General features: G+C 44.4%; 1 protein-coding gene across 12 annotated transcripts in view; it reads left to right on the top strand.

The window, feature by feature from the left end:
- Adarb1 (adenosine deaminase RNA specific B1) overlaps window positions 1-26,662 on the top strand; it is a 122,801-nt gene extending 96,139 nt beyond the window's left edge. For all 12 annotated transcript variants that reach the window (XM_040732505.1, XM_040732508.1, XM_040732506.1 and 9 more), the window contains 3 exons: window positions 7,982-8,163; window positions 21,482-21,660; window positions 22,548-26,662. In XM_040732505.1, coding sequence (XP_040588439.1) covers window positions 7,982-8,163; window positions 21,482-21,660; window positions 22,548-22,727 — 541 coding nt within the window. In that variant the 3' untranslated portion in view covers window positions 22,728-26,662. The remainder of the gene's footprint in view (window positions 1-7,981; window positions 8,164-21,481; window positions 21,661-22,547) is intronic.
- Window positions 26,663-27,203: the final 541 nt, after the last annotated feature.

The raw sequence follows: 27,203 nt of genomic DNA on the forward strand, positions 1-27,203 counted from the left end.
TATTATTTCTTCAAAAAAAATAACTCTCATTGCCTTTCTGTTTCTCTCTTGGCATTCCCAGGACTTGCATGTTGTTCTGCTCACTGGTGTCCATAAGTCCCATAGCCTGTCTTCATTTACATTGTTTATCTTTTTCTATTGATGATTCCAATCGTCTGTCTTTAAGTTTACTGGCTCTTTCTCCCATTAATCCCAGAGTCAAGCTTTTCAGTTCAGTTGTTTTCTTCATGTTCAGAAGGTCTCATGTATTGATGTAGTTCCCTTTGTGTTGATAATCTTGTTTTGTTCATACAGTCTTTTCATAGTGTTGAGTGCCCATGTTCTCTTTTATCTCATTAGGCTTCCACATGTCAGTTACTTTACATTATTCGTCAGAACACTCATAGATCTGTATTTCCTTAAGACTGGGTTCTAGAAATTTATCATTAGTCCTTTGATTCATGCTTCTTTTTTAATTTTGCTACTTTATTTGTTTACTTAGCTGGGATTGAGCATTTAGAAAAAGAAGCACCTCTCCCAGCCTCTGTTTATTGGCTTTGTACAAGGAAGTTCTTCCTAACCTGGTGCTTGTCTGGTTTTGGTAACTTTTAAGCTCTAGTCCCATCCTGTCACTGCCTGCCTTAGTTAGGGTTTCCATTGCTGTGAAAAGACACCATGACCATGACAACTCTTATAAGGAAAACATTTAATTGCTTACAGTTTCAGAGGTTTAGTACATTATTGTCATGGTGGGACATAGCAGCAAGGCAGACTTGGTTCTGAAGACGTAGCTGAGAGTTCTACATCTTGATTGATCCACAGGCAACAGGAAGTGAACTGAGTGCCTCCCTGTGTGTAGATTGAGACTTCAATGCCCACCCCCACAGTGACACACTTATTCCAACAAGGCCATACCTCCTAATAGTGCCACTCCCTTTGGGAACCATTTTTTTCAAATTCCAGTCCCTGGACCCCAAAGACTTGTAGCCATATGATGCAAAAATGCATTCAGTCCAACTTCAAAAGTCCCCATAGTCTAAAACAGTCTCAAACCTATTATTTAAAATTTTTAAAGTTCAAAGTCTCTTCTAAGATCATACAATCTCTTAGTTGTAATCCTCTGCAAAATCAAAGTAAATAAGCAGATCACATACTTCTAACATATATTGGCACAGGATATACATTACCATTCCAAAATGTAAGAAAGGGAGCATAGTGAGGAAATACTGGGCCAAAGCAAAACCAAAAACAGGCAAACTCCAAACTCTGCATCTCCATGTCTGATGTCAAAACACTCCAGATCTCCATCTCTTTTCAGCTTTGTTGACTACAACACACCTCTTTCTTTTGGACTGATCCCACTCCCTGTTAGCAGCTCTTCTTGACAGGTATTCCATGGCTCTGGCATCTCCAATGTCTTGGAGTTGTCAAAAAAAATCCAGGCTTTTACTTCACAGCTTCATGCAATGGCCTCTCTAGGCCTTCATTCGGGGTCACCCCTGGCACATGCCTGGCCTTAGTGGCTTTTATTAGTAGTGAAGGAGGATTCCATAGCTCCTTTCTTCTATCCTTGAAACCAGAACCACATGGCCAAAGCTGCTAAGTTCTGCTGCTTACGGGGCCTGGAACATGGCCCCCTGTTCAAATCTTCACCAGATTTCTTTGTTTGATGGTTTCCTTCACTGCCTAAGTTTGGCTTTCTGGAACTTGTTCTGTAGACCAGGCTGGCCTCAGACTCAGAGATCCACCTGCCCCTGCCCCTGCCTCTGCCTCTGGAGTGCTGGGTTTAAAGGCATGTGCCACCACACCTGACTCTAAGCTTTTCTTTAATTCCTTTTCACAAGTTGGATACTTAGCTGGGTAGGATCTTGCCCTGAAGTCACCACTCACTTTATTCCATCTCCTAATCTGTTTATCTCTTTGAACACAGGACTTAGCTCCATTTCATTTCCTGGTACTCCTTTTCTCCTCAAAATTGTACATTTTGTATTTTTCCTTTCTCAGCTTGCTCCTTTTATTCTGTATCTTCATTAGAGTCAACACTAATAACCACATGACAGAATCTAGATTAGGAGCAACCTTGATGCTTGCAGAACAAAGGCACTGGTTTGAAGGGTTTGCTGAGTGTTGGCAATCTATTTGCCTTTGGTTGAAGGGGAGGTCACCCAAACAATTGCCAAAGTCAGAACCCTTAAAACTCTGTCTTTTATTTCATATTTAAAAAAAATATTGCTTTGAGGAAAGCACAGGCAAATTGACAGAAATAGGAACACAACATGCCTTTCCAGAAAAGACGACAAAGCTAAGAAATGGCTACTCAGGAAAATCATGGACCAAGACTAGCATAGGATGGGAACTGGGATTGGTGTAAAATGAAAAAAGACTGCGTCTTTTGTTTGTTTGGTTGGTTTTTTTGAGGGAGGGTTTCTCTGTGTAGCACTGGATATCCTGGAACTTGCTCGATAGACCAGGCTAGTCTCAAACTCACAGAGATCCACCTGTCTTAGCCTCCAGAGCACTGGGAATAAAGGTATGTGCCACGCATGCCCAGCTGAAAAGATTGTTTAAAAAAAAAAGATTAAAAAAATAACAGGACAAAAATAGCATAGGGGCCCGATTGATGCCAGTTGGATGCAGGGCCTCCAAAGAGGCTACTGTGGAGATCTGGATGGTTAGGTGCCGGGCAGAGGCCACTCGCACTACAGTGTTCCAAAACAGGTGGGGAACTGAGGTCTGGCGTAGGCTGAGGATGGGGAGGGTAGCACTAGAGGTTTCCATAGTGTCCAGATAGCCCAACAGTAAGAGCAGCTCCAGAGAGGTTGCCCTTAGAACAGTGAGAGGCCCTGACTCTCCCTGGGCTGCTTTGTCTGTGGCCTCTGCTGCCTGAGGATGCAGGAAAAGACAGATCCAAGTACAGACAGGAGGCTTTCTTGACTCATTCGCTTGCTCAGAACAGATGGTAGGTAAACAAGGGCTGCTTTATGGAAGCCCCTGGAAGAGCCACACTCCCAGCAGGATTAGTTTGAAGGGCACGGGTGACTTTCTCTGAAGGTTAATTGTGACATGGAAGCAGAAAAGAAGGGGACCACAGAGCAAACAGCTGTCCTGACCAGTCTGAGCAAGAGCTGTGGAAGGAGTCCATGGTTGGATCAACATAGTGCTCTTGTTGTATGTCTTCTGGTCACTCTCCTTGGTGTGCTCAGGGCCAGGTCAGGCTCTGTAGTAGATTGGGTAGGGGTGGCGAGATGACAGCAATATTTCTCCCATCCTCAAAGAATAACTTAAAGAAAACAAAAACACAAAAGCCACAGACCAGTCCTGAACCCAGCAGAACAGGCATACGGCCAGGAGATGGGAGTACCTATTGTTTTCTGGTAACAAATGCATTCCCTTCTTGGGGCCTGAGCAGAGAAGCTCCTCACCTAATGCCCTGGTCCAGGTGGGCATGGGAACTGGGCAGGCATCTCTAGCTGGTGAACGCTTTGCCATGTGGAATCGTGCTGTATCTGTAATGTCCTTATGTGGTGGTCTTGAAAGACCCCCAGAGTGGGGAGACCCTCACTCAAGTCTCGCGATAAGCCGATGCCCCAATAATTCAAGAGAGACCATTCTTGCTGCAAGCACACGAGGTTTATTTGGGGAACCAGTGCACTGGGGCTGAGCTCATGACCCTCACAGGGGCAGAGGAGTTCGACCCCTAGTAGCTGCAGTGGGGGGGGGGTTTAAAAGGGAAAAACTGAATGGGGGAGTTAGGCAAACATCATAAAGGATGAGGAAGTTAGATGATAGTTTACGTCTTAACAGGAAGGTTATCTCAAGCAAGCATTCTTTGGGCATTGTACAGTTAAACATTGAGCAGGAATGTGGTGAGCTAGTTCCTGGATCAGGGAGGGTTATCTTTTAAGTTTATCTTGAGGTCTCCGGTTTCTCAGGGGAGGGTAGTAGGGCAAGTCACTCTGTGATGGGCTAGTCACTAGGGGTCTAAAAATGTTGAGTTGGGATCTCTCAGTCTGTGGTCCCGGAAAGTGGGCATGGCTCTTCTCTGTAAGGCTGATTGACAGGAGCTTCTCTTTGAGTAGAGCTGGCTGAGGAGCTATTTTCTGCCCAGTGCCTTGAAGCTGGGATCTCCAAGGAAGTGTGTGCTCAGAATTAATGAGTCCTAACAGATGCTGGTTTCTGCAAGATCACAGCATTACTGCCCAGGGGACTGAGTTCTGCTTAAGTCATCTAAATCAGCAGGCTTCTCATCTACATCAGAAAGGAGCCCTGGGGCTTCCAGAGCTGAATCATTTCAGATGTTCTCTGAGGACAGGGAAGGCTGTTTTAATTTCCTTCTTAGAGGGTGGAAAGAATACATCCTAGGAATTACAGGTTATCCATTCAGCATGTTGACCTTCTTCGTGGGGGTTAAGAGAGGTCACAGAGACTAGCAGTGTAAATTATGTGAAGGGCTGGCGAGGGAATTCAGGGGCACACGTGTGCCCAGTCCTCTAGACTGCAGCAGGGAAGCCAGGAGCTCCGGGGCTCCAGAGGAGACATGCTGTTTTCTGGGGACCTGTTGTGGGGCTCCTGAGAAGGAGTGGACTGGACCAGTCAGTGTCTTCCCAGGGCTGTGCCAGCTGCTGCATGCAGGGAAAGACTGAGGGCCAGACCTCTTGTTTGCTTCCGGAGGGGGCACAATGGCAAGGCAAGACTGGCATCATTTGACCCTGGTCTAGCTTTGGCATTATTCAGAAGTCAGAACCTAGATCTATTTTTAATTTATTTTTTATTTATTCTTTGTGTCTTACACATCATGCCTCCCCGTCCCACCCATCTCCCTCCCCACCCCTAAATAAAACAAAATAAGATTTGAGAGAAAAAGAGGTGGGGAAAGGGAAGAAGGGGAAAATCTCGTCATGGAAACGCAGTGTGACACAGTGAGTTTATGTAGTAAACCCTTTACCCATACATTTTTACATGCAGATGTTTATTGAAAAGGATCATTGGTCCGATTCAAGGAGAGCAGCCCTGGGTCCATAGGACTGACACCCTTCCCCCACATGTGCACCACTGGGGTGGGACAACACATAATCCCAGTTCTGGGCCTGGGTAACTGCAGGGCTAGTCAGTCTGCCAGCTCTCCCGTCTTCGCTACCAGGGTGAGCTCTCTAGCATTGCCCTGGCTAGTTTCACCCCTTGTAGCTATGAGCAAGGGGGTGGGGCCAGCTACCTGGCTTTAACATCCTCAGGGTCACCTCTCCCACACCTTCATCTTCAGGGCCAGCTCTACTGTGTTGCCCAGGTGAGGTGTGGCAGCGTCTCTCCAGCTGCAGCTGACGAGGACCAGGGACAGCTCTCTTGACTTTTATGACCTCAGGGCCAGCTCTCTTACCTGCCTCAGGATGATGGGCAGGCCAGGTGTGGGGTGGGGGCATCTCTCCCTACCCATGCTGCCATAAGACAGATAAATAATGGAAACAGCTTTCCCATGCTCACAACACTGGGCCTGGCTCACCCACACCTCTGCCAACAGGGTCAGCTCTACTGTGCTACCCAGGCCAGGTGCATGACTGGTTATGGGCAGGGACAGCTCTCCCATCTGCCTCAGGTATTGATGGGCTGGGGTGGAGGGGACAAGGAGGACATCTCAACCCCCACCCGTGCCACCACTAGAGAAATGAGTAGTGGGGACAGTTCTCCGTGCTCACAACCTGGGACTGACTTACTGACACCTCCACCAACAGGGTTGAGAACCTAGAAAAGGAGAGATAAAGGTTATGCTAGGTGTGGCCTTGAATGAAAAAAAGAAACAAAAGAAGGACATAACTTCCCCTAGGTATGGTGAAGGAGAAGGTTTATTGTAGATGTGAGGGAGAGCATAGCCAGAGTCAACTAGAAGGGTCCAGACTGAACATGACCAGCCAACTGAATGGAGCCATGTGAGGAGAGGGGTGAGGGGAAAGTAGAGAGGGAGAGGGGAATCAAGAACAGCAGCCAAGAGGACAAGAGGCCAAAGTACAAGGTCAAAAATGGACTACATAGCCCAAATGACTGGATTATGTAGGGAACAGCGGGGGGAGGGAGGCAGCCCAGCCCAGTTCCTGGGCTAGAGAAGTTTATGGTAATGGGCAAGGTACACTAGCCAGGCGACTCTATAACAAGTAGGGACTGAGGATGCTGGGAGCCCCTGGCAGCCAGTGTCTTCTCTGATATGTTAGTAGGCATCTCACTTAGCCCCTTGTACCGGTTAGACCTAACAATGCTGAATGGCTAAAGCTTGGCCTGAGTGCAGGTCTGCACAAGTGAGGCTCAGCTACTGCTTGTATGGAGCCCTCCCTGTAGCTTCCTGGCTGTGACCCACAGAGCACCTGTCTGCCTTCTGCTCCCTTGCAGGTGTCACCTGGGCAGACAGTGCCCATCCCGTGACGGTAGGTCTAGGGAAAGTTCAGGGTTGGGCCTCAGCCTTCTTGCAGTTCAGGAGTCTTCCTCTTCCCACATCTGCTGAGGTTTGTAGCATCTGGCCCACTTCCCTGTCTCTCTGCCACTCACTTGAACTCTTTCTTCTGACATATGTGCCCTAGGAGTCCTCTCTCCTTGTGTCCCTTCCCTGTACTGATGATTTTACTTTCCAAAATGCAGTGCTAGTCAGTCTCTCCCTCCGTAAACACCTGTGTCAAATGGGATTAAGTTACTTCCATGCCTCAAGTCCTCCAGAGCCTGCTTAGGGTCTCACCCTTCCCCTTAGTGGCTCCTGACCACTTGGATAAACCCCACTCTCTGGCCTGGCCTGCCCCTGCATGGTTACCCCTGCCTGTCCCAAGTCCCTTGTCCCAGAGGCTGGAGTATGTCATCCTCCTCATGCCCTGTCCTTGGGGTTGAGCTTCAGGGGCCTTCTGTTGGTACCTCCTCTTAAGTGGGTGGCCTCTCTCACTCCTTTTCTCAGAGAAGCCTCTGCTTCGCCTCACGTTGGTTGTACCTCAATTCATGTCAACCAGCGCTGCGGCATCTGCCAGCGCATTGTCACCCTCTCTGTCTCTAGTGCATGCACCACATTGTCACACCTCCACTCCCACCTGGAGCACAGTCCTCCGAGGAGCTGGCTCTGAGGCGTTCCACGGGAGACTGCAGCCCTTTTGTTAGAAGAAGGAAAAGTTCATGTATTTGCCCATGAGAAATTTCCTCAGGCTTTTCACAAGAAACGTGCGACTTCTCAGTACCCTTTAAGAGATAACCTACAGAAAGTATGTTGTCATGGAAAAACATACTAGCCATGCTAGTTGGTTTTTTATGAACTTGACACAAACCTAGACATGTCCTGGAACGAGCGAATCTTATTGAGAGAGTGCTACCAAGATTCACCTGTAGGCGAGTCATAGTACATTGTTTTGATTGATGATTGGTGTGGGAGGACCCAACCCAAAGGGGATGGTGTCACTCCTGGCCAGGTGGTCCTAGATGGTGTAAGAAAGCTGGCTGAGCAGGTCATAGTGGTATAAGCCTTTTACTACAGAACTCAGGAGACAGAGGTAAGCAATCTCTGTAAGTTCAAGGTCAGGCTGGCCTACAAAGCAAGTTCTAGAAGAGTCAGGCTGTTACACAGAGAAACCCTGTTTCAAAAAAACCAAAAAGAAAGCAGGCTGAGCAAGCTATGGGGAGCAAGCCAGTAAGCAGCATTTCTCCATGACTAATGCTTCAGTTCCTGCCTCCAGGTTCCTGTCTTGACTTACCTCAGTGATGGAGTATGTATGACTGACCTGAGAGCTTTAAAATGAAATAAACTCTTTCCTGCCTAAGTTGATTTTAGTTGTGGCATTTTATCACAGCAATGGAAGACCCCAAGACTGTGACCCAGAGTTATTTCACAGTGAAGATAACCTTTAATTGAGCTGCTTAGTCAGTGATTCTCACGGCCATGCCTTCCCCTTTACAATTCCTCCAGCATTAGCCATGTGTCTCTGTGCTATATCTGTATGTGATGCCATACCTGTGTCTACTGAGACTTACTTCCTTCTCCCTGCAGCTGGAACGTGGTGGGCATCCAGGGGTCCCTGCTCAGCATTTTTGTAGAGCCCATCTACTTCTCCAGCATCATCTTGGGCAGCCTGTACCATGGTGACCACCTCTCCAGGGCCATGTACCAGCGGATCTCCAACATAGAGGACCTGCCGCCACTCTACACCCTCAACAAGCCCCTGCTCAGCGGCAAGTACCCTCGCATTACCTCCTACCTCAGTACCCTGAGCTCACAGTGTCTGGGTCCTACGCATCACCCCACTTGGAGCCAGCATATGGCTGCCAGGCAGCAGCAAACCCATTAAAAGGGGAACAAGACCTTGTCTCTGAGTCCCTTGACCTGGTCTCCAGGCCTTTTAAGACAATCCTTCTACAAGATGAATGCCTTTCCACAGTTGTGAACCTTGTTATTCTCTACAGAAGCTGCAGGAACCTGACACCTCTGTGCTTTTCATGTACTTCATATTCATTCCTGCCCCAGTGGCAAAGACTTAGGCAGTCTTCCCAAGACCAACCAGGCTGGGCCTTGGGAACCACCCATCCTCACCCAGATGCTATCCAAGTGCTGCTGACACCCACCCACCCACCCACCCTTCTCCCTCTGAACTGTGGCAGGTGTGGCAGGTGTGCCTCTCCTTCACTGGTGCCTTCTCCTGCCCTTTATACCTTTACTCCTGGTTTCTTTTCTTTTGTAGAGTGTCAGTGGCTAACAGTAGAGTGAACAGGAGCTTTTGAATTCAAAGTTCCTACTTCTAAGCCCAACCTTATTTAAAAGGACACAGTTAAGGTATTTTTACTCTTTTAAAAGAAAATAACATTTTACTTACTTCTGTAAGCTCAAAACTAAAACCATATCCTAAACTAAAAACAAAAGGCTTCTTTTGGGGTGCATGTGTTCTCTGCCTCAGTGCCTGGCTGCTAGCATGTCTCTAACTGCAAGAAAGCAGTGTGGACTTTTATTTGATAGCATGTCTGTCAGAGCATATGAAATAAGCAGGGAAGGAGAAAGATGAAAATTATCTGGGATTGAATATTATAGCTCCCTAGCCATTATTCCTTTTTTTTCCATTAAACCTGATGGTTAAGTTGAACTTGGAATATTGATACCTTTTTGAGTATTGGTAGTGAATTAATTTCTCATGAGTCAGAAAATTTTCAGTGTGATACATTTGGAGGGAGATTACTTCCTTAGCTGTTGCTATAACTAGGTATTTGAGCATAGAGATGCTTGTTTAGCTCACAGTTTTGGAGACTGAGATTAGGGGGCCTCATATGTCTGGTGTCTACTTCATGTGGGATAGGGAGACATCAAAACAGGGAGGGTAAATGTGTGCTGAGCCCATGGTGGGGCTGGAGAAGTTAAGAGCACTCAGTTCAGTTCCCAGCATCCACATGGTGGCTCACTACCTCCTATAACTTCAGCACCAGTGAACCTGATACCTCTTCTGGCCTCCACAGGCACACACACAACCAGATGCAGTGTCTGTCTGTCTGTCTGTCTGTCTGTCTGTCTGTCTGTCTGTCTGTCTCTCTCCCTCTCTCTGTGTGTGTGTGTGTGTCGTGTCTCTCTCTCTCTCTCTCTCTCTCTCTCTCTCTCTCTCTCTCACATACACACACACACACACACACACACACACACACACACACACACACATTTGAAAGAGGGTCAGAGAACAAAGAAAGGAGCCCATGATAAGAAAGCAAGGTTAAGGGTCAGGGTCTGTGTTTATAAAAACGTGAGACAATTAGTCCCTTATGAGAGTATGTGCCCAATGACATCACCTCTTTGGCCACAGCACACTAAGTACAAGCTTCTGTTCAAGTACAAGAGACCACAGTTAAACCAGATCCAAAACATGGTGGGTGTTCTGCTCTAGTTGTCAGTGTCTGTATTTATTCATAGAGTATGAATATGATTGTGAGATACAGGGTACACAGATGCCCCAAAAAGAGCTGAATAGACTGTCTAAGCAACATTCCATCAATAACTGAAATCTGAAAGGGACCTCATTTATAAAAGTCAGATGTGTTTTATGTATATAGAATATATAAAAGTGACACATTTCCCCAGTAAGACCACACCTACTCCAACACCTCCTAATAGCACCACTCCCTTTGGGGGACCATTTTCTTTCAAACCACCACAAGTACATTTCCCTTAATTTACTGATAAGGACTAATAATAATTTCTAAGACATAAATATCTGTATTGATCATTATATATAGAATTCATTTTTATCATCCTATTATGTGAGGAACCTATTAGAATGTGCCTTTGAAGTGAAAATAAGAGAAAAAGTACCAGCTCTCCTGATTTTTTTTTAGTTGAATCCTTTATTAGGCCAATTCACAGTGTGTCTGCAGTTTTGTGTTAAAAGTTCTTATTTAGCACACTTAATTTACAACAACTGGGGACTCTCATTACCAGCCAAGTCATTCCTGTTTTTATTGGTTTCTGCATGGTGGCCTATGATCAACTCATTACCCTAGTTCTCATTTTGCAGCTCCAGAGAGGTGAGTTGCTCATGGGTGTCCATCCTTAGGATGTGTCAGCCCTGGGGACTTGAAATGCACTCGTGTGACCATTTTGAGCCGTCTGCTCAGATAAAGCATGTGGTTGGATTGGAACCTTGGGCTAGCTATTTTCTTTTTGCCTTACTTGCTCTGTTTTTGTTAAAGATGTTAATTTACTTAACTTAAAATATAAGGGGGAGGGTGTTTGTACTTTTTAGCGTTTTACTTCTTAGTTAATTGACCATTTAGCTTTAATGTAGAGTGTTGCAGCTCTCGTGCATAGGATTCACTCAGCAATGGTCCTTCATTCTGGCTTTGTCATACAGAAGTAATGCAGCTGAAAAGGAAGATGGCACAATCCAAATAGCCATTTGTATAGAAACAATCCGATTTCATTATGGCCAGAGATTCCCACAAATCGCAGCTAAGTAGACATTCATTCCTCCTCCCCTTGGAAAAGGAACTGTTTTGACATTTTGTATTCAGCAGTTGGGTAGCTCAATGGCAAACCCAGGAAGAAGCAGTTGCAGATCCTAAAATGGATCAGAAACAAGGATCCACGTGAGAAACTGACAGTTCTCAGAGGAAGTGATGTGACTTAGTCAGTAGCCCAAGAAGGCTTCAGCCTTGAACATTTTCCTTCACACATGTCAGGAAGCTGTGTTAGCTGTTAAAATGCTTGGTAGGCTCAGCACACATACTTTTTGGCAAGAGACCTGCCTGCACCTTGTTTACATACAGCAGTGCTGACAGCTGCTGGGTAGCACTGAACCAATTGTACATGGTAACACCTGTGATACTTTCCCTCTGAGCAGTACCCATTTTCATAATGTCTAGCATCACCTTTTTCATGGGTAGCCATGTATGTGATGAAACTCCATGTTTCAAAAAGTTCTAGAAAGCGGTAAGGACACCTCTCCTTTGCTTTTCTGTCTCCCCAACCCCTTACTTTCTTGACATGTCTTACTATGTTAAGCTCAGTCTGACCGAGAACTCTTGATCCTCCTGCCTCAGCCTTTTGAGTGTTGGGATTACATTACCACATTGGGATACATTACCACATTGAGCTATAAGGCTGCTATAGTCTTTCTTTCTTTCTTTCTTTCTTCCTTCCTTCCTTCCTTCCTTCCTTCCTTCCTTCCTTCCTTCCTCCCTCCCTCCTTCCCTTTCTCCCTTCCTTCCTTCCTCTTTTTCTTTTCTTTTCTTTTCTTTGTTTTGAGACAGGGTTTCTCTGTGTAACAGCCCTGGCTGTCCTAGAACTCTCTCTGTAGACCAGGCTGGCCTCAAACTCACAGAGATCGTCCTACCTCTACCTCCCAAGTGCTGGGATTAAAGGTGTGTGCCACCACTGCCTGGCTATAGTTTTCTTTTACTATCTTTCTCAGTCATAAAATGTAGCTCTCTCCCAGTTTTTTTTTCTGGAAGAGTTTTTAGGGTTTATTAATGATTCCTTAAATGTTTGGTTGAATTCACAGTAAAGCCATTCTGTGAAAGTTTATGAGGAAATTACAAATTAATGTTTATTTATTTTATTTTATGTACATTGTTGTTTTGCCTGCATGAATGTCTGTGTAAGGGTGTTGGATCCCCTTAACTGAAGTTACAGACAGTTGTGAGCTACCATGTGAGTGCTGGGAATTGAACCCAGATCCTTTGGAAGAGCAGCCAGCTCCCAACCACTGAGCCATTTCTTTTTTTCTTTTTTCTTTTTCTTTTTTGTTTTGTTTTTTTGTTTGTTTGTTTTGGGGTTTTTTTTGAGACAGGGTTTCTCTGTATTGTTTTGGAGGTTGTCCTGGAACTCACTCTGTAGACCAGGCTGCCCTCGAACTCACGGAGATCCGTCTGCCTCTGCCTCTGCCTCTGCCTCCCGAGTACTGGGATTAAAGGTGTGAGCCACCAACACCCTGCTGAGCCATTTCTCTAGCCACAGGAAGCTACAAATTAAATGTCTGTTACTTCTTCACTCTTTGTCTTTGAGTAAGCTTGATGGTTTGTATCTTCAAAAAATTTGTGTATTTCATCTGATTTGTGAAATGTAGATGTAAATGTATCCCTGATATTCTTCTTACCATTTTAATTTCTGTGGTGTCTCTAGTGGCAAGTGTGGTTGTACTGGCTAGTTTTATGTCAACTTGACACAAGCTAGAGTCATCAGGGAGAAGGGAGCTTCAATTAAGAAAATATCTCCATAAAATAGAGCTGTAGGCTACCATGTAGGGCATTTTCTTAATTAGTGATTGATGGGGGAGGGTCCAGCCCATGGTGAGTGGGGCCACCCCTGGACAGGTGGTTCTCAGTTCTATAAGAAAGCAGGCTGTTAGGCTGGAGAGATGGCTCAGCTGTTAAAGGCTAGGCTCGCAACCAAAAATATAATAAAGCAGGCTGTTTAAATTGCTTATCTGTTCTTGATTTAATTTTGGCAAGTGGTATCTATCCAGAAAATTGTCCATTTCCTTTAGATTTTCAAATTTTGTGGAGTACAGGTTTTCAAAGTATACCTGATGAGTCTCTGGATTTCTTCAGTGTCCGTTATGTCCCCCTTTTCATTTCTGATTTTGTTAATTTGCATGTTCACACTGCCATTTCGTAAGTTTGGTTTAGGTTTGTCTATCTTATTGATTTTCTCAAAGAACCAACTCTTAATTACATTGATTCTTTGTATTGTTTTCCTAGTTTCTACTTTATTGATTTCAGCCCTCAATTTGATTATTTACTGGTGTCTACTCCTCCTGGGTGAGTTTGCTTCTTTGTGTTCTAGAGCTTTCAGTTGTGCTGTTAATTCTCTAGTGTAACCATTCTCCAGTTTCTTCATGTGGGCACTTAGTGCTATGAACTTCCTTCTTAGCACTGCTTTCAAAGTGCCCCATAAGTTTGGGTATGTTGTGTCTTTATTCTCATTGAATTCTAGGAAGTTTTTAATTTCTTTTTTTATTTCTTCTTTGACCTAGGGATGGTGCAATTGTACATTATTCAATTTCCATGAGTTTGTAAGGTTTCTGCAATTTGTGTTGTTGTTGAATTCTAATTTTAACACATGGTGGTCTGATAAGGTGCATGGAGTTATTCCAATTTTTTGTACCTGTTGAGGTTTGATATGTTGCCAAGTATGTGGTTGATTTTTAAGAAGGTTCCATGTGGCGCTGAGATGAAGGTATATTCTTTTTTATTTGGATGAAATGTCCTCTAGATGACTGTTAATCCCAATTGAGTCATAACTTCTATGAGTTCCTTTGCTTCTTTGGTAAGTTTCTGTCTGGTAGTCCTGTCTAGTGGTGAGAGTGGGGTGTTAAAGTCTCCCACTATAAGTGTGTGGAGCTTTATGTGTGATTTGAGTTTTAGTAATGTTTCTTTTATGAACATGGATGCCTTTGTATTTGGGGCATAGATGTTCAGAATTGAAACTTCATATTGGTGTATTTCTCCTGTGATGTGTATGAAATGACCTCCTTCATCTCTTTTGATTAATTTTATTTTAAAATCTAATTTGTTAGATATTAGTATTGCTACTCCCACTTGTTTCTTGGGTCCATTTGATTGGAAAATCTTTTCCCAACCTTTAACTCTGAGGTAATATCTGTCTTTGAGGCTGAGGTGTGTTTCTTGTATGCAGCAGAAGGATGGATTTTGTCTTCAAATCCTTTCTGTTAGCCTGTGTCTTTTTATGGCCGAGTTAAGACCACTAATATTGAGGGATATTAATGACCATTGATTGCTCGTTGTTTGTTTTGGAAAAGTTGATGGTGATGGAATTATATGTGGATTTCCACCTCTTTTCTTTTGGCTGTTGGTAAGATGAGATTATCTATTGCCTATGTTTTTCTGGTTGTAGTTAACTTCCTTGGGTTGGAGTTTTCTTCCAGAACTTTCTGGAGGGCTGGGTTAGTAGATGACATTGTTTAAATCTGGTTTTGTCGTGGAATATCTTGTTTTCTCCATCTATAGTGATTGAAAGCTTTGCTGGGTATAGCAGTATAGGCTGGCATCTGTGGTCTCTTAGTGTTGGTAAAATATCTATCCAGGACCTTCAGGAAATAGAAGCACTCATCAAAAGTCTCCCAACCAAAAAAAAAAGCCCAGGGCCAGATGGCCTCAGTGCAGAATTCTACCAGAAATTCAAAGAATAGCTTATACCAATTCTTCTCAAAGTATTCCATGCAATAGAAGCAGAAGGATCTTTGCCAAACTCTTCCTATAAGGCTTCAATAACCTTGATATCCAAGCCACACAAAGACACAACTAAGAAAGAGAACTTCAGACCAGTATCCCTCATGAACATTGATGCAAAAATACTCAATAAAATACTGGCAAATCGAATCCAAGAACACATCAGAAAACTCATCCACCATGATCAAGTAGGCTTCATTCCAGGGATGCAGGGATGGTTCAACATACAAAAATCCATCAATGTAATCTATCATATAAACAAGCTGAGAAACAAAAGTCACATGATCATCTCACTAGATACTGAAAAAGCCTTTAACAAAATACAACACCCCTTCATGATAAAGGCAGCGGAGAGATCCAAGATAACAGGAATTTACCTTAACATAATAAAAGCTATATACAGCAAACCAACAGCCAACATCAAACTAAATGGACAGAAATTCAACTTGATTCCTCTAAAATCAGGAATAAGACAAGGCTGTCCACTCTCTCCATACCTTTTCAATATTGTCCTTGAATTTCTAGCTAGAGCAATACAACAACAAAAGGAGATCAAGGGGATACAAATTGGAAAGGAAGAAGTCAAACTTTCACTTTTGCAGATGATATGATAGTTTACATAAGTGACCCAAAAAACTCTACCAGGGAACTCCTACGGCTGATAAATATCTTCAGCAAAGTAGCAGGATACAAGATCAACTCAAGAAAATCAGTAGCCCTACTATATACAGACAATAAAAGGGTTGAAAAGTATATCAGAGAAACATCACCCTTTACAATATCCACAAACAACATAAAATACCTTGGGGTAATGCTAACCAAACAAGTGAAAGACCCGTATCACAAAAATTTTGAGTCATTAAAGAAGACACCAGAAAATGGAACGATCTCCCATGCTCTTGGATAGGCAGGATCAACATAGTAAAAATGGCAATCTTACTGAAAGCAATATACAGATTTAACACAATCCCCATTAACATCCCAACACAATTCTTCACAGACCTTTAAAGAACAATTCTCAACTTTATATGGAAAAACAGAAGACCCAGGAAAGCCAAAACAGCCCTGTTCAATAAGGCAACATCCGGAGGCATCACCATCCCTGACTTCAAGCTGTATTACAGGGCTATAGTCCTGAAAACAGCTTGGTATTGGCACAAAAAATAGACAGGTTGACCAATGGAATCAAATTGAACACCCTGATATTAACCCATACACGCATGAACATGATCTTTGACAAGAAAGCTAAAATTATACTATGGAAAAAAAGAAAGCATCTTCAATGAATGGTGCTGACATAACTGGAGCCTGACATGTAGAAGACTGCAGGTAGATCCATGTCTAATCGTCATGCACAAAACTTAAATCCAAATGGATCAAAGACTGCAACATAAATCCAGCTACACTGAACCTATTAGAAGAGAAAGTGGGAGGTACCATTGAACAGGAGACCACTTCCTGAACATAACTCCAGTAGCACAGACACTAAGATCAACAGTTAATAAATGGGACCTCCTGAAACTGAGAAGCTTCTGTAAGGCAAAGGACACAGTCAGCAAGACAAAAAGGCAACCCACAGATTGGGAAAAGATACTCAATAACCCCACATCTGACAGAGACCTGATCTCCAAAATTTACAAAGAACTCAAGAAGCAAGTCTCTAAAACACCAAAGGATCCAATCAAAAAGTGGGGTACAGAACTAAATAGAGAATTCTCAGTAGAGGAATCTAAAATGACTGAGAGACACTTAAGAAAGTGCTCAACATCCCTAGCCATCCGGGAAATGCAAATCAAAACAACTCTGAGATACCATCTTCTCCTGTCAGAATGGCTAAAATCAAAAATTCCAATGACAGTTTATACTGGAAGAGGATGTGGAGGAAGGGGAACACTCCTCCACTGCTGGTGGGAGTGCCAACTCATACAGTCACTTTGGAAATCAGTATGGAGATTCCTCAGCAAAATGGGAATCAGTCTACCACAAGACCCAGAAATTCCACTCTTAGGCATACACCCAAAAGATGCACATTCATATAACAAGGACGTCTGTTCCACTATGTTCATAGCAGCATTATTTGTAATAGCCAGAACCTGGAAGCAACCTAGATGCCTCTCAACTGAAGAGTGGATAGAGAAAATGTGGTACATTTACACAATGGAGTACTATTCAGCGGAAAAAAAAAACAATGGAATCTTGAAATTTGCAGGCAAATGGACGGCACTAGAAGAAACTATCCTGAGTGAGGTATCCCAGTCACAAAAAGACAAACATGGTATGTACTCACTCATATATGGATTTTATACATGAATCAGGAGAGTGCCAGCATACAATCCCACTGCCAGAGTCTGGGAAATAGAACTTTCATCCAGGGACTGATGGGAGCAGAGGCAGACCCCCACAGCTAAACACTGAATTGAACTTCTGGAATCCAGTGACAGAAAGGGAGAACTGATGAGTAAAGGAGTTAAGATTGGGCTAGTTTAAGCCACAGAAACACTTGACCTAAACAAGGGGGAGCTCTTAGATCCCAGATTGATGGCTGGGTGGACACCATGGGACTGACCCAGACCCCCTGAATGTGGGTGTCAGTGAGGAGGCCAAGGAAATCTATGGGGCCTTGGGTAGTGTTTATCCCTGGTGTACAAATAGACTTTGAGTGCCCATCCCACAAAGAGGGATGCTCGCTCACCCTGGACTCTTGTGGGAGGGCCTAGGCCCTACCCTGGAAATCCACCATGGAGGGCCTCATCCTCCCTGGGGATTGGAGTAGAGATTGGGTAGGGTACTGTGGGGCCTGGTGGGGAAGGCGGGGAAGAAGGGGAGGGAGAAGGAGCTGGGATTGACATGTGAAACAAGCTTGTTTTTAACTTAAATATAAAAAAAAGCAAGAGGGGGAAAAAAAGAAAAAAGAAAGCAGGCTGAGCAAGACACGAGGCCTCTATATCAGCTCCTGCCTGCAGGCTTCTGCCCTGCTTGAGTTCCTATCCTGACTTCCTTCAATGATGAATAGTGACATGGAAGTGTAAGCCAGATAAACTCTTGCCTGCCCAAGTTGCTTTGGTCATGCTGTTCCATCACAGAAACAGAAACTCTGAGACAGTGGTTTATCTTGTCTTTTTCCAGTCAGCCTAACTAGCAATATCAATTGTTTTGATCATTTCTAAAAGAACAATTTCTGCTTTCATTGATTTTTCTCCTATTATTTTCTGTTTTATATATTTTCATTACTTCTGTTTCTTCATTATTTTCTTTGCACACAGTGTGTTATTTGCTCTTTCTCTAGTTCTTCAAGATGCTAGCAGAGGTCATTGTCTTTTACTGCTTCTATACCACTTACAAGTATCATTATGCTGTGTTTTCATTTTCAGTTATTTCAAAACTCCTTGTCTGTAGGTTATTTGCAAGTGTGCTGTTTAATATTAGAGAGGTTTGCAAAAATGTTTATGTTACCTATTTCAAATGGACTTTCATTTTATAGTCTTGGTCCTTTTAAATTATTAAAGCCTCTTTTGCAATGCAGTAATATTCTGTATTGGACTGGAGAGATCGCTCAGTGGTTAAAGACACTTGCTGTCAGCCTGATAACCTGAATACACATGGTAGAAGGAGAGGAACATTTTGTCACATGTCTGTTCTGTTCTGTTATGTACACATGTATAATATATATACATACATACATACATACATGCATATGTATATATGATTTTCAGACAGGATTCTCAGACAGGCTGGCTTTGGAGATCCGCCTGCCTCTGCCTTCCTCGTGCATGCATCACTACTACCTGGTACATAAGTATATTTTTAAAAATCTGTCTTTATAAATTTTGGTGAGAAACAGAAAAGAGTGCATAGCAGTTGTTTTTAGGTAAAGTGATCTATAAATGTCAGTTTCATCAAGTTGACTGAACTTGTCATATCTTTCACGTCCTTAGTGATCTACTTGAACTGTCAGTTCATGAGAAGATATTTACTCTCTCTTCGCTAGAATTGTAGATTGTCTATTTCTCCTAATTTAAGTATTTATTTCATGTATTTTTTCAGCTTTGTGATCAATACATAGAAGTTTAGGAGTGTTGGCTTCTCTTAATAAATCAGTCTCCTTTTTCATTGTAAGATGATCTTTATCGGGGCTGGAGAGATGGCTCAGAGGTTAAGAGCACTGACTGTTTTTCCAGAGGTCCTGAGTTCAATTCCCAGCAACCACATGATGGCTCACAACCATCTACAATTCAATCTGGTGCCCACTTCTGGCGTATAGGCAGAACACTGTATACGTAATAAATAGTATCTCTGGAAATGTCCTTTGTTCTGCGATCTGCTTTGTGACCTCAGCTCTCCTCTGTTTAGTGATAGCATATATATCTTTTAAATGTCTTTATTTTAAACACAATAATCTCTTCCTTTTCAGTGAGGTGTTTAAACCATTTACTTTTATTATGATTGTTATTAACTCTGTCATTTTTGCTGCTTATTTTCTGTTTGATCCAAATGTTCTTTGTTGCCCCTTTCCATTTTTCTCTTACCATAATATTGTGTTTGATAATTATATTTTAGCTCCCTTTTACGTTTTTAGCTGTTACTTTTGTTTTGTAGATTTATTAATTTTAAAGGGTTTATAATATTCATTCCTAATGCACCACAATCTGCCTCCAAGTGATTCTATCCCACCTCACACACAGAGACATCCCCCTAACTCTTTTTTGTTTTGTTTTTGTTTTTCGAGTCAGAGTTTCTCTATGTAACAGTTCTGGCTATCCTGGAACTCACTTTGTAGACCAGGCTGGCCTCGAAGCCACTGAGATCTGCCTCCCAAGTACTGAGATTAAAGGCATATGCCACCACCACCCAGCCATCTCCCTGACTCTTACAATAGATGCTCTCATTTCTTATCCCCCAGACTTTGTGGTATTATTACATTTTAATTTTTTGTGTGCTAAAAATCCCACATTATTACTTTCATTTTAAAATTCTATTATCTTTTAAAGGTATTTAAATAACAAAGGGTTCTCTCCCTTCTCATCCTCCCCCCATTTTTCCCTGTTCTCTTTATGTGGGTCTGGATTCCACTTGCTGTCATCTTCCCCTTTGACTGAGAACTCTCTTACATTCCTTTTAAGAGTCTTCTGAAGATGAATGAACTATTCAGCGTCAGTATGTCTGAAAGTGTATTTTGCTTTCATCTTTAAAAACATTTTGCTGAGCTAGTGTATCTTTCTGGGATGGTAGGGGCTTTATGCTTTTTTAGAACTCAAAGGCCATTGCCCTGTCTTCTTATCTGCATTGTCCAGCCCATCTTGGCTCCTTGGTTTGTCTTCTCTGACTGTGCTTAAGGATTTTTCACTCTCTGCTGATGTTGAGCAGTTTAATGTGACATGCTTTGATGTACTTTCTTCATATTTCTTATGCTTGGAGTTTGCTGAGTGTCTTAGTTCTGTAGTTTGTTGGTTTCACAGAATGTGGAAAGATTTTATTCATGTTTCTTCATATATGTTCTTTTTTCTGTGCTCTATCTCTTTCAAGAATTCTAGTTAACATAGATTTGATTCTTTCATGTACCCCCCCGTGTGTGTGTGTGTGTGTGTGTGTGAGAGAGAGAGAGAGAGAGAGAGAGAGAGAGAGAGAGAGAGAGAGAGAGAGATTCTGAGTTGCTTCTGTCATCATGTCTAGTGATTCACTGGTATTTTCTTCTGCACTTTGAATTTTGTGATTAAGTCCATCATGGATGTGTTTTCTCAGACACTGGTTTTGAATTCTGTGATTAAGTCCACCATGGATGTGTTTCCTCAGACACTGGTTCCTCTCTAGAAGTTTGGTCCAGGGCTTCGTCCCTGTCTTCTATGTGCTTGCTAGATACCTTTCCCTCCAGTCCTCTCAGAAGTCTTAGTCTTGAATTACAAGCATGCTGTGGTGAGTCTTCCTGCTCAGAGATACTCTCTTCATTTTTGTCCCTGTGCCACTCTCTGAGCAACTCTGACTTTAAGAGGGCCATAGCAGCCACATGACATGTATCTTAAAGGCACTGCATAAAGTTTAACTGTGTGTTCAGTTTCCCTGGCAGATATCTCCCCCTCTGCTGCTGTTTTGTTGTTTGTTTTGTTTTTTTGTTTTTCAAGATCGGTTTCTCCATGTAACCCTGGCTGTCCTGACACTCACTCTAGACCAGGCTGACCATGTACTCACAGAGGTCTTCCTGCCTCTGTCTCCCAAATGCTGGGAATAAAGGTGTATGTCACCACCATACAGCCATATATCTTTCTAAAACCTTTCACTCTTCAAAGCAAGCCTGTGGTTGATTACAATGAAGTAATTAAGTATAAGAATGCACCTGTGCTTACTTGCTGAGTTCTAAGTTTCTGTGTACCTGGAGAGCTGTGCTGTGAAACTGAGTGGCCTGGTACACGGCATTCAGTGGCGAGGCTATCTGCTGCTGTTTTTGAGCAGCCCCACTGGTTCCACTTTGTAGAAACTGAGGCAGCTTGCCCATCTGTCCTTTGCTAGGCTTCTAGCTCAGTTGGTCCCCAGGGAGAGCTAAGACATGCTTGGTAGGAAATCCTGTGGATTCAGGGATCTGTCAGATTCTATAGTCTTGCCCCTCACAGACAAATGTATATTTATGTATCAGTTCTTCCTTCTTAGCCCTGTTTTTCCTGGGTCACCAAGAGACAGCCACACACTGGGAAGCTTAGCCTCTCCCTTGTGGCAGTGGTATGCCTTGTCTTGGTATGATGGACTTCCTCAGCTCTGAACTGTGTGCTGTGCTGTTCACTTCCTTCTTCCTGGTGGAAAACAAGGGCTTCATGTCACTTCTGTGTCTGCTGTATTCCAGGCATCAGCAATGCAGAGGCACGGCAGCCAGGGAAGGCACCAAACTTCAGTGTCAACTGGACAGTGGGTGACTCTGCCATAGAGGTCATCAATGCCACAACAGGGAAGGATGAATTAGGCCGCCCATCCCGCCTGTGTAAGCACGCGTTGTACTGTCGCTGGATGCGTGTACACGGCAAGGTACTGAGGCGCCCTCACCGGGTGTCGGCCTACTTCCCCCAGCGTGTCCATCTCCATTCCTTCCATCCCTCCTGGTTTTCATCATCATGCCATCATTGCAACCTCCTAACAGGATCATTTGAAAATTCTTATTTCTTCAGAGTATTGTTAGCTTAGACGTATGGTCCTGGTCCCACGAGCCTGAGAGATGATGCCTCAAAGGCAGCCTCCTCCCTCACCCCTGCAGAGTCTCAGCTGCTATCCTGGCACTGGGGGAGGAGACTGCTGGTGCCACTGCGCTGGGAATCATGAAAAGGAAGGGCAGTCACTGAGCACTGCCATGCTGGCTTCTGTTCCCTTCATCAAGGGTCAGAAACTTCATTTAGCTGCATAGTCCTTTTTCTAAAGTAAAACCTCAGATAATAAGGCAGGATAACATTCGTTCTTGTTTAAGTCAGGGATATGGTATTTTCTTATTATGAAGTCAGCTTAGAGCAATAGTGTGGGGCTCAGACAAACTCTCCTGTCCTCATGGGGAAAGACAAATGCTATTATGGTAACTCAAGGGCTTTGCAGGACACCTCCAGTCTCTGCCATGTGGCAAGGCATGCATCACCCAGATGTTCTTTTTAATAGTTACAGGGGACAGGTGGAACTTGGGCCTGGGCTTTTCCAGAAGCACAGGTCCTGCAGCCATCTGTCTGACCTACAAGCCACTGCTTAGAGATGGGAGTGAGAGTTAGGCTGGCCACTTGTGGGTCCTCTTCCATCTAGGAGAGCGCCTTCTTCTGTTTTTTTTTTTCACAAACCAACACAGTGCTGAGCATCATTTTTAGCATTACCCTAGGTCTCTCTCTCTTTGTTGCTGTTCCAGTAGTTGCTTTACATGTGCATGTATCCTTCTACAGGTTCCCCCCCACCTGCTGCGCACCAAGATCACTAAGCCCACTACATACCACGAGTCCAAGCTGGCAGCGAAGGAGTACCAGGCTGCCAAGGCACGTCTGTTCACTGCCTTCATCAAGGCGGGGCTGGGCGCCTGGGTGGAGAAGCCCACAGAGCAGGACCAGTTCTCTCTCACTCCCTGAGCCAGGCGGGTGCCAAGCACAGAGTGCGAGGCTGCAGTGCCGAGTCGTCCCCCAGAGCCTTGCATCTGAACTGGGACAGGTGTGCACCTTGGAGAGGGCATGGGGAGTCTGGGGGAGCCACTGGACATCAAGCACCATCCCCAGCAGCTCTCACCCCAACAGGGCAGCATGGGGACGTAGGGTGCGGGGCACCTCACATGTGAATGGGGATCAGGTGCACAGTGGGGGTGCATGAGGGGCACAGGGGCCCATCGCCACCCTTGCCACACATTTCCCCTCTTGAGCTACCCAGTGACCGCTTTATATCTCAGTTTACATTAGACGTTGAGTTCTACTGAGTAGGGCTTCCTAAGGATAGGAAAATAGAAATTACATTGTGTGAGATTCTTGAATAAATAATTTATTCAGAGCTAGGAATGAGATTTATAAAATAAGAAGTAATTATGTCAGGTCACTTTTATGCCACATTATTTTAATTGCAAAAGGAAAAAAACGTTGTGTGTGGAAGAGCGCGAGAGATAGAGGTGGGAAGAGAACCCCACACGCCCATCTACGCGTGGCCGCTCCTCTCCATAGGTCCTTCACAGCTAGGTCCTCACAGTAGGTTTTAACAGCTCTCCTGGGGTGACCCAGCATGATACAGTGTGACCCTGGCATACACCAGCCCTGCAGCAGGGATGCTGTGTCCTGCAGAGTCATGACCTAGGACCTGCTGCCTTGCCTGCCTCTAGAAACATCCATGCCCCTGGTTAGGCTCAGATCATGGAGAACTCGACTTGCTTCTAAATAACTGAAGATCAAATGTGTCCATAGCCTGTGTTGGCTGGTCATCATTTGGGGTTTTAACCATGTAGGTCTTGTGGCCTAGAAGAGTAAAATATGGCTGCTATGCACACAGAGCACACAGCCTTCCCTCTGCTCCTTCTTTGGGATCTGGTAGGTTGGAACCACTGACTACTCAGAAAGCTTCACGGGATGGAAAGAGTTATTTAACCAGGTACCATTCTTGGAGCATGCCAGGTAAGGCATATTATTAAGTTATTCCTTCCAGCTTTATCAGACACACGTTTGAAAAATAAAACATTCAGGTTGAAGCTGGTGAGACAGTATGAGGCCAGAATGCTGCAGACCAGACATTGGTGTCACGACAGGCAGGCCTGGGTGCTATCAGCTTCTTGTGGCTGAGCCCCAAGATGCTTCTCAGCACCCTTTAGGCACAGGGTGGCCCCCAGGGCCCTGGAGTGGACCACCTGGACCTCCTGTGCTCAGACTTGCCCCAGGTGCCTTGTTGTTTCCACTCAGGATTAGGGAGGAGGAGGGGGAGGAGGGGGCTGTGGCTGTCAATTCAATGTGCCAGCCTGGTCCAGCAGGTTGCTCCGAAGAGCCTCAGGGCCATGAGCAGAGAAGGTGCGGATTCATCCCACAGCACACATCCACTACAGCTGAATCTAGAGCACTGGCAGCTGTATGGCTCTGCGCTGTTCAACCAGGTGTTTGTGTCCTTGACACGCTGAGGAAAACCAGAACAAAAGCGTAGCCACTGTCAGTTCCACCAGATTCCCAGCAGACCTCAAGAGGCTGTGTGTTGTTGCTTACATGAGATCTACTCGTGTCCCCATCTCGGGAGCCCTGTCTGTGTCTCTCATCCTGTGGGGCTTGACCCTCATGGCATGAAGGTCCTACCAGAACTCCCTAGTGACATGTGTTACCACAGACATCTCCAACTCACCCCCTGCCCTCCTGACAAGGGTGAGCTCTCCCAGTCAGGAACACAGAGCCCTGTGTGCCATGGCAGGGCCTTGATGGGTAAAGTGCACTGGGGTTCCTTAGTTTAGGTCTCATATTGTCATATTATCACCACCTTCCCCACAGGCTCCTGCACTTTCCAAAAGGAAAAACACCATGTCGGTGTGTTCTTACTCTTATTTTAAATTGTATGTTTCCTAGTGGAGATGGGGAGATGGGCTTAGTTGAGTTTTCCTGTTTGTTTTTAAGTACATTTTGGTTATAAAGTATAACAAAAGTATATCCCATATATACTAAAAACCGTGCATTACATCTGGCTTTCCATGTCACATAACAAAGGTGCCCAACCAGGAAGCCAATGTTACAACCTATAGAATGCCTAAAATCACAGGGGCCTGTCCTATGTAGACTGGCCCTAGCCCCTGGAAGGAGGGAGGAAGACAGCCTGGAGGGCACCCTGTGGTGAGGAGGCATCATGGCACATGTGTCACCTTCTCCTGCTCCCAGGATATGGCAGCTCAAACAGCCCTTCTGTGACCAGAGAGAAAGGAAACAGAAATGTTAACTCAAGACACTAAGCTCTTAGAACCCCTTCCTGAAGGTTACCGTGGGTGACACCATGATGGTTGTTCATGTCCAGGACCTAGATATCACACACTCAACAGAAAGCTTGATACACCAAGATGGAAATGTGTTGGACACTTCAGCAGGTATGAAGGTCAGGAGGTTCTCTGTGCTGTGAACTTTGCTAAACCTGAAGTATTAATTTCACAAAGCAGTGTCCCTCAGGACTGTTCAGGCCCAACTCTGACAGTAGCTAGGACACACTAGGAGGTCATTATCACGAAGGAGTCTCAGGTAGGATAACATGTTTGTGTAGAGCTGGGGCTCTCCACTGAGATCTAGGCAGGGTGGGTGTGGTGTCCGTAACATTTACCCTGATCCATTAATCGTATCAGGAGGAAGCACCTCCCCAGTGAGGGATACCAAAGAACTACAACTCTGAATCTGAGTCTTTGACCATTCTTCCTATTTTGATGTGTTTTTTTAAATAATTAAGAATAAGTGTACAAGCCACCATCTCATAAGGCATTGCTCTCTGTTTATTTTATCCCCAGCTCATCTTACCTCCAGGCTGTAGTTGCTGCTTGTTTTTTAAACCTATGTCTCCCCTTTAGTTTCAGACAGGTGCACCAAGGATGGGCAGCCACCAGAGGGTCAGGAATGGGGGGTGAGCTGCCTATCACCCCGTGCTAAGAGTAAATACACACAATGCAGGAGCAGCTAGTCACTTCCAAAATACTTTACTCCAGAAATGTCAGCTCTGTCCAGTCATAACTTTGATCCAGAAAGAGGAAGAAAATGAGCCAAAATTCACATCTGTAAGTTCTCAAAATTAGGGAACCTCTCCAAAGATTCCTTCATATTGTCAGCCCCAGACTACATCATGGGAAGGGCAGAGTGTATGTGTTCAGTGTGTACAGCTTGTATGTGTCCTTGTCTCTTGGCATATCTATCATGTGACAGTCTCCCCAAAGCTGAAGAGGTGGTTACACCCGATCTGCAGCTTTGAACTGCTCCATACTGGGGCTACTGAGTTCATGTGACATTAGGGAATGGGGATTGGGAAGCCTCTGACCTGCCAGGGACCATGAACAAATTAGTCACATAGGTCTGGCCCATCATGACTGGCTCCTCAATGCACTTTTCCAGTTCCTGGGGAAATTTTCCTGTCTCTGTGGTAGTGCCTGTACTTTGTGTTTGGTGTTTGAATGACAAGTGCCCAGCCTCAGAAGCACTAATTGTAGCCACAGCAGGAGCTGATGGTACATAAGGAACTGATGGGCCATTCTTCTGAATGGAACACAGTAGGTTAAAAAGCACAGTTTGTGGAATGTTAATGGAATAAGCCCCTAAAAGCTGTTTGCTTTTCTAGGCTTTGAGTTATATACTTCTCATTTGATTTTAGAATTTGGACACTTTTACATGAATGTAATTCAGCCAAGAAACATGTTGCTAAGATACAATCCTCAGTGTTCTCTGTATGTATATTTCTGTATATATCACATGTTACAGCCTGCATGAGCTTCCTCTCACACTGAGCCCAGCCGGAACTGAGCATGAGATGTTGTCACATGTAGACAAAGGACTGAGATGTTCTCAATAAAGACTAAGACGTTTCACTACGACTTCTCGCGGAGACTTTCCTTTTCACTTTTGTCCTTGCTCCCTTGGCAGGCCTGGAGTCAAAAATCTCCTGATTGTATTGAAAGGTGTGGATAGCCGCCACCTGAGAGCTGTGGGTCTTGAGTATGTCTGGTCATGTTACCTCTGTGCATGTGCTCAGTGCATCTATCCACCTGGAGACTCCCTTGGTTCCTTGCACCTGGTTTCTCTGTCTTCCTGGAGAGCTTTTGGCTCTGCCCAGTGTACAGGGTGCTGTGGAAGGAAGGACATTCATGATTCAGGGAGAGTTGGCCACGAGACTGTAGAAAGCGTGGTCTTGAGGGTGTGTGCATGTATTATGTAAGGGAGTGTAGGAGTGATCCCCACAAAGCTATCCACCCATGAGGGCGGGGACATGTAAACTGACATAGGTATATATAAAAGGAAGTGAAAGAAAAAGGAACCTCCCTTTTCTCCTGGAAGCCAGCCACGCTTCTAACTCCTGGTTTGTGCGACTCTCTCTCTCTCTCTCTGGTAAATAAATATATTGTTTTCCTATCGCAT

Source organism: Mesocricetus auratus, unplaced genomic scaffold, assembly GCF_017639785.1.
Source record: "Mesocricetus auratus isolate SY011 unplaced genomic scaffold, BCM_Maur_2.0 Super-Scaffold_100027, whole genome shotgun sequence".
NCBI lineage: Eukaryota > Metazoa > Chordata > Mammalia > Rodentia > Cricetidae > Mesocricetus > Mesocricetus auratus.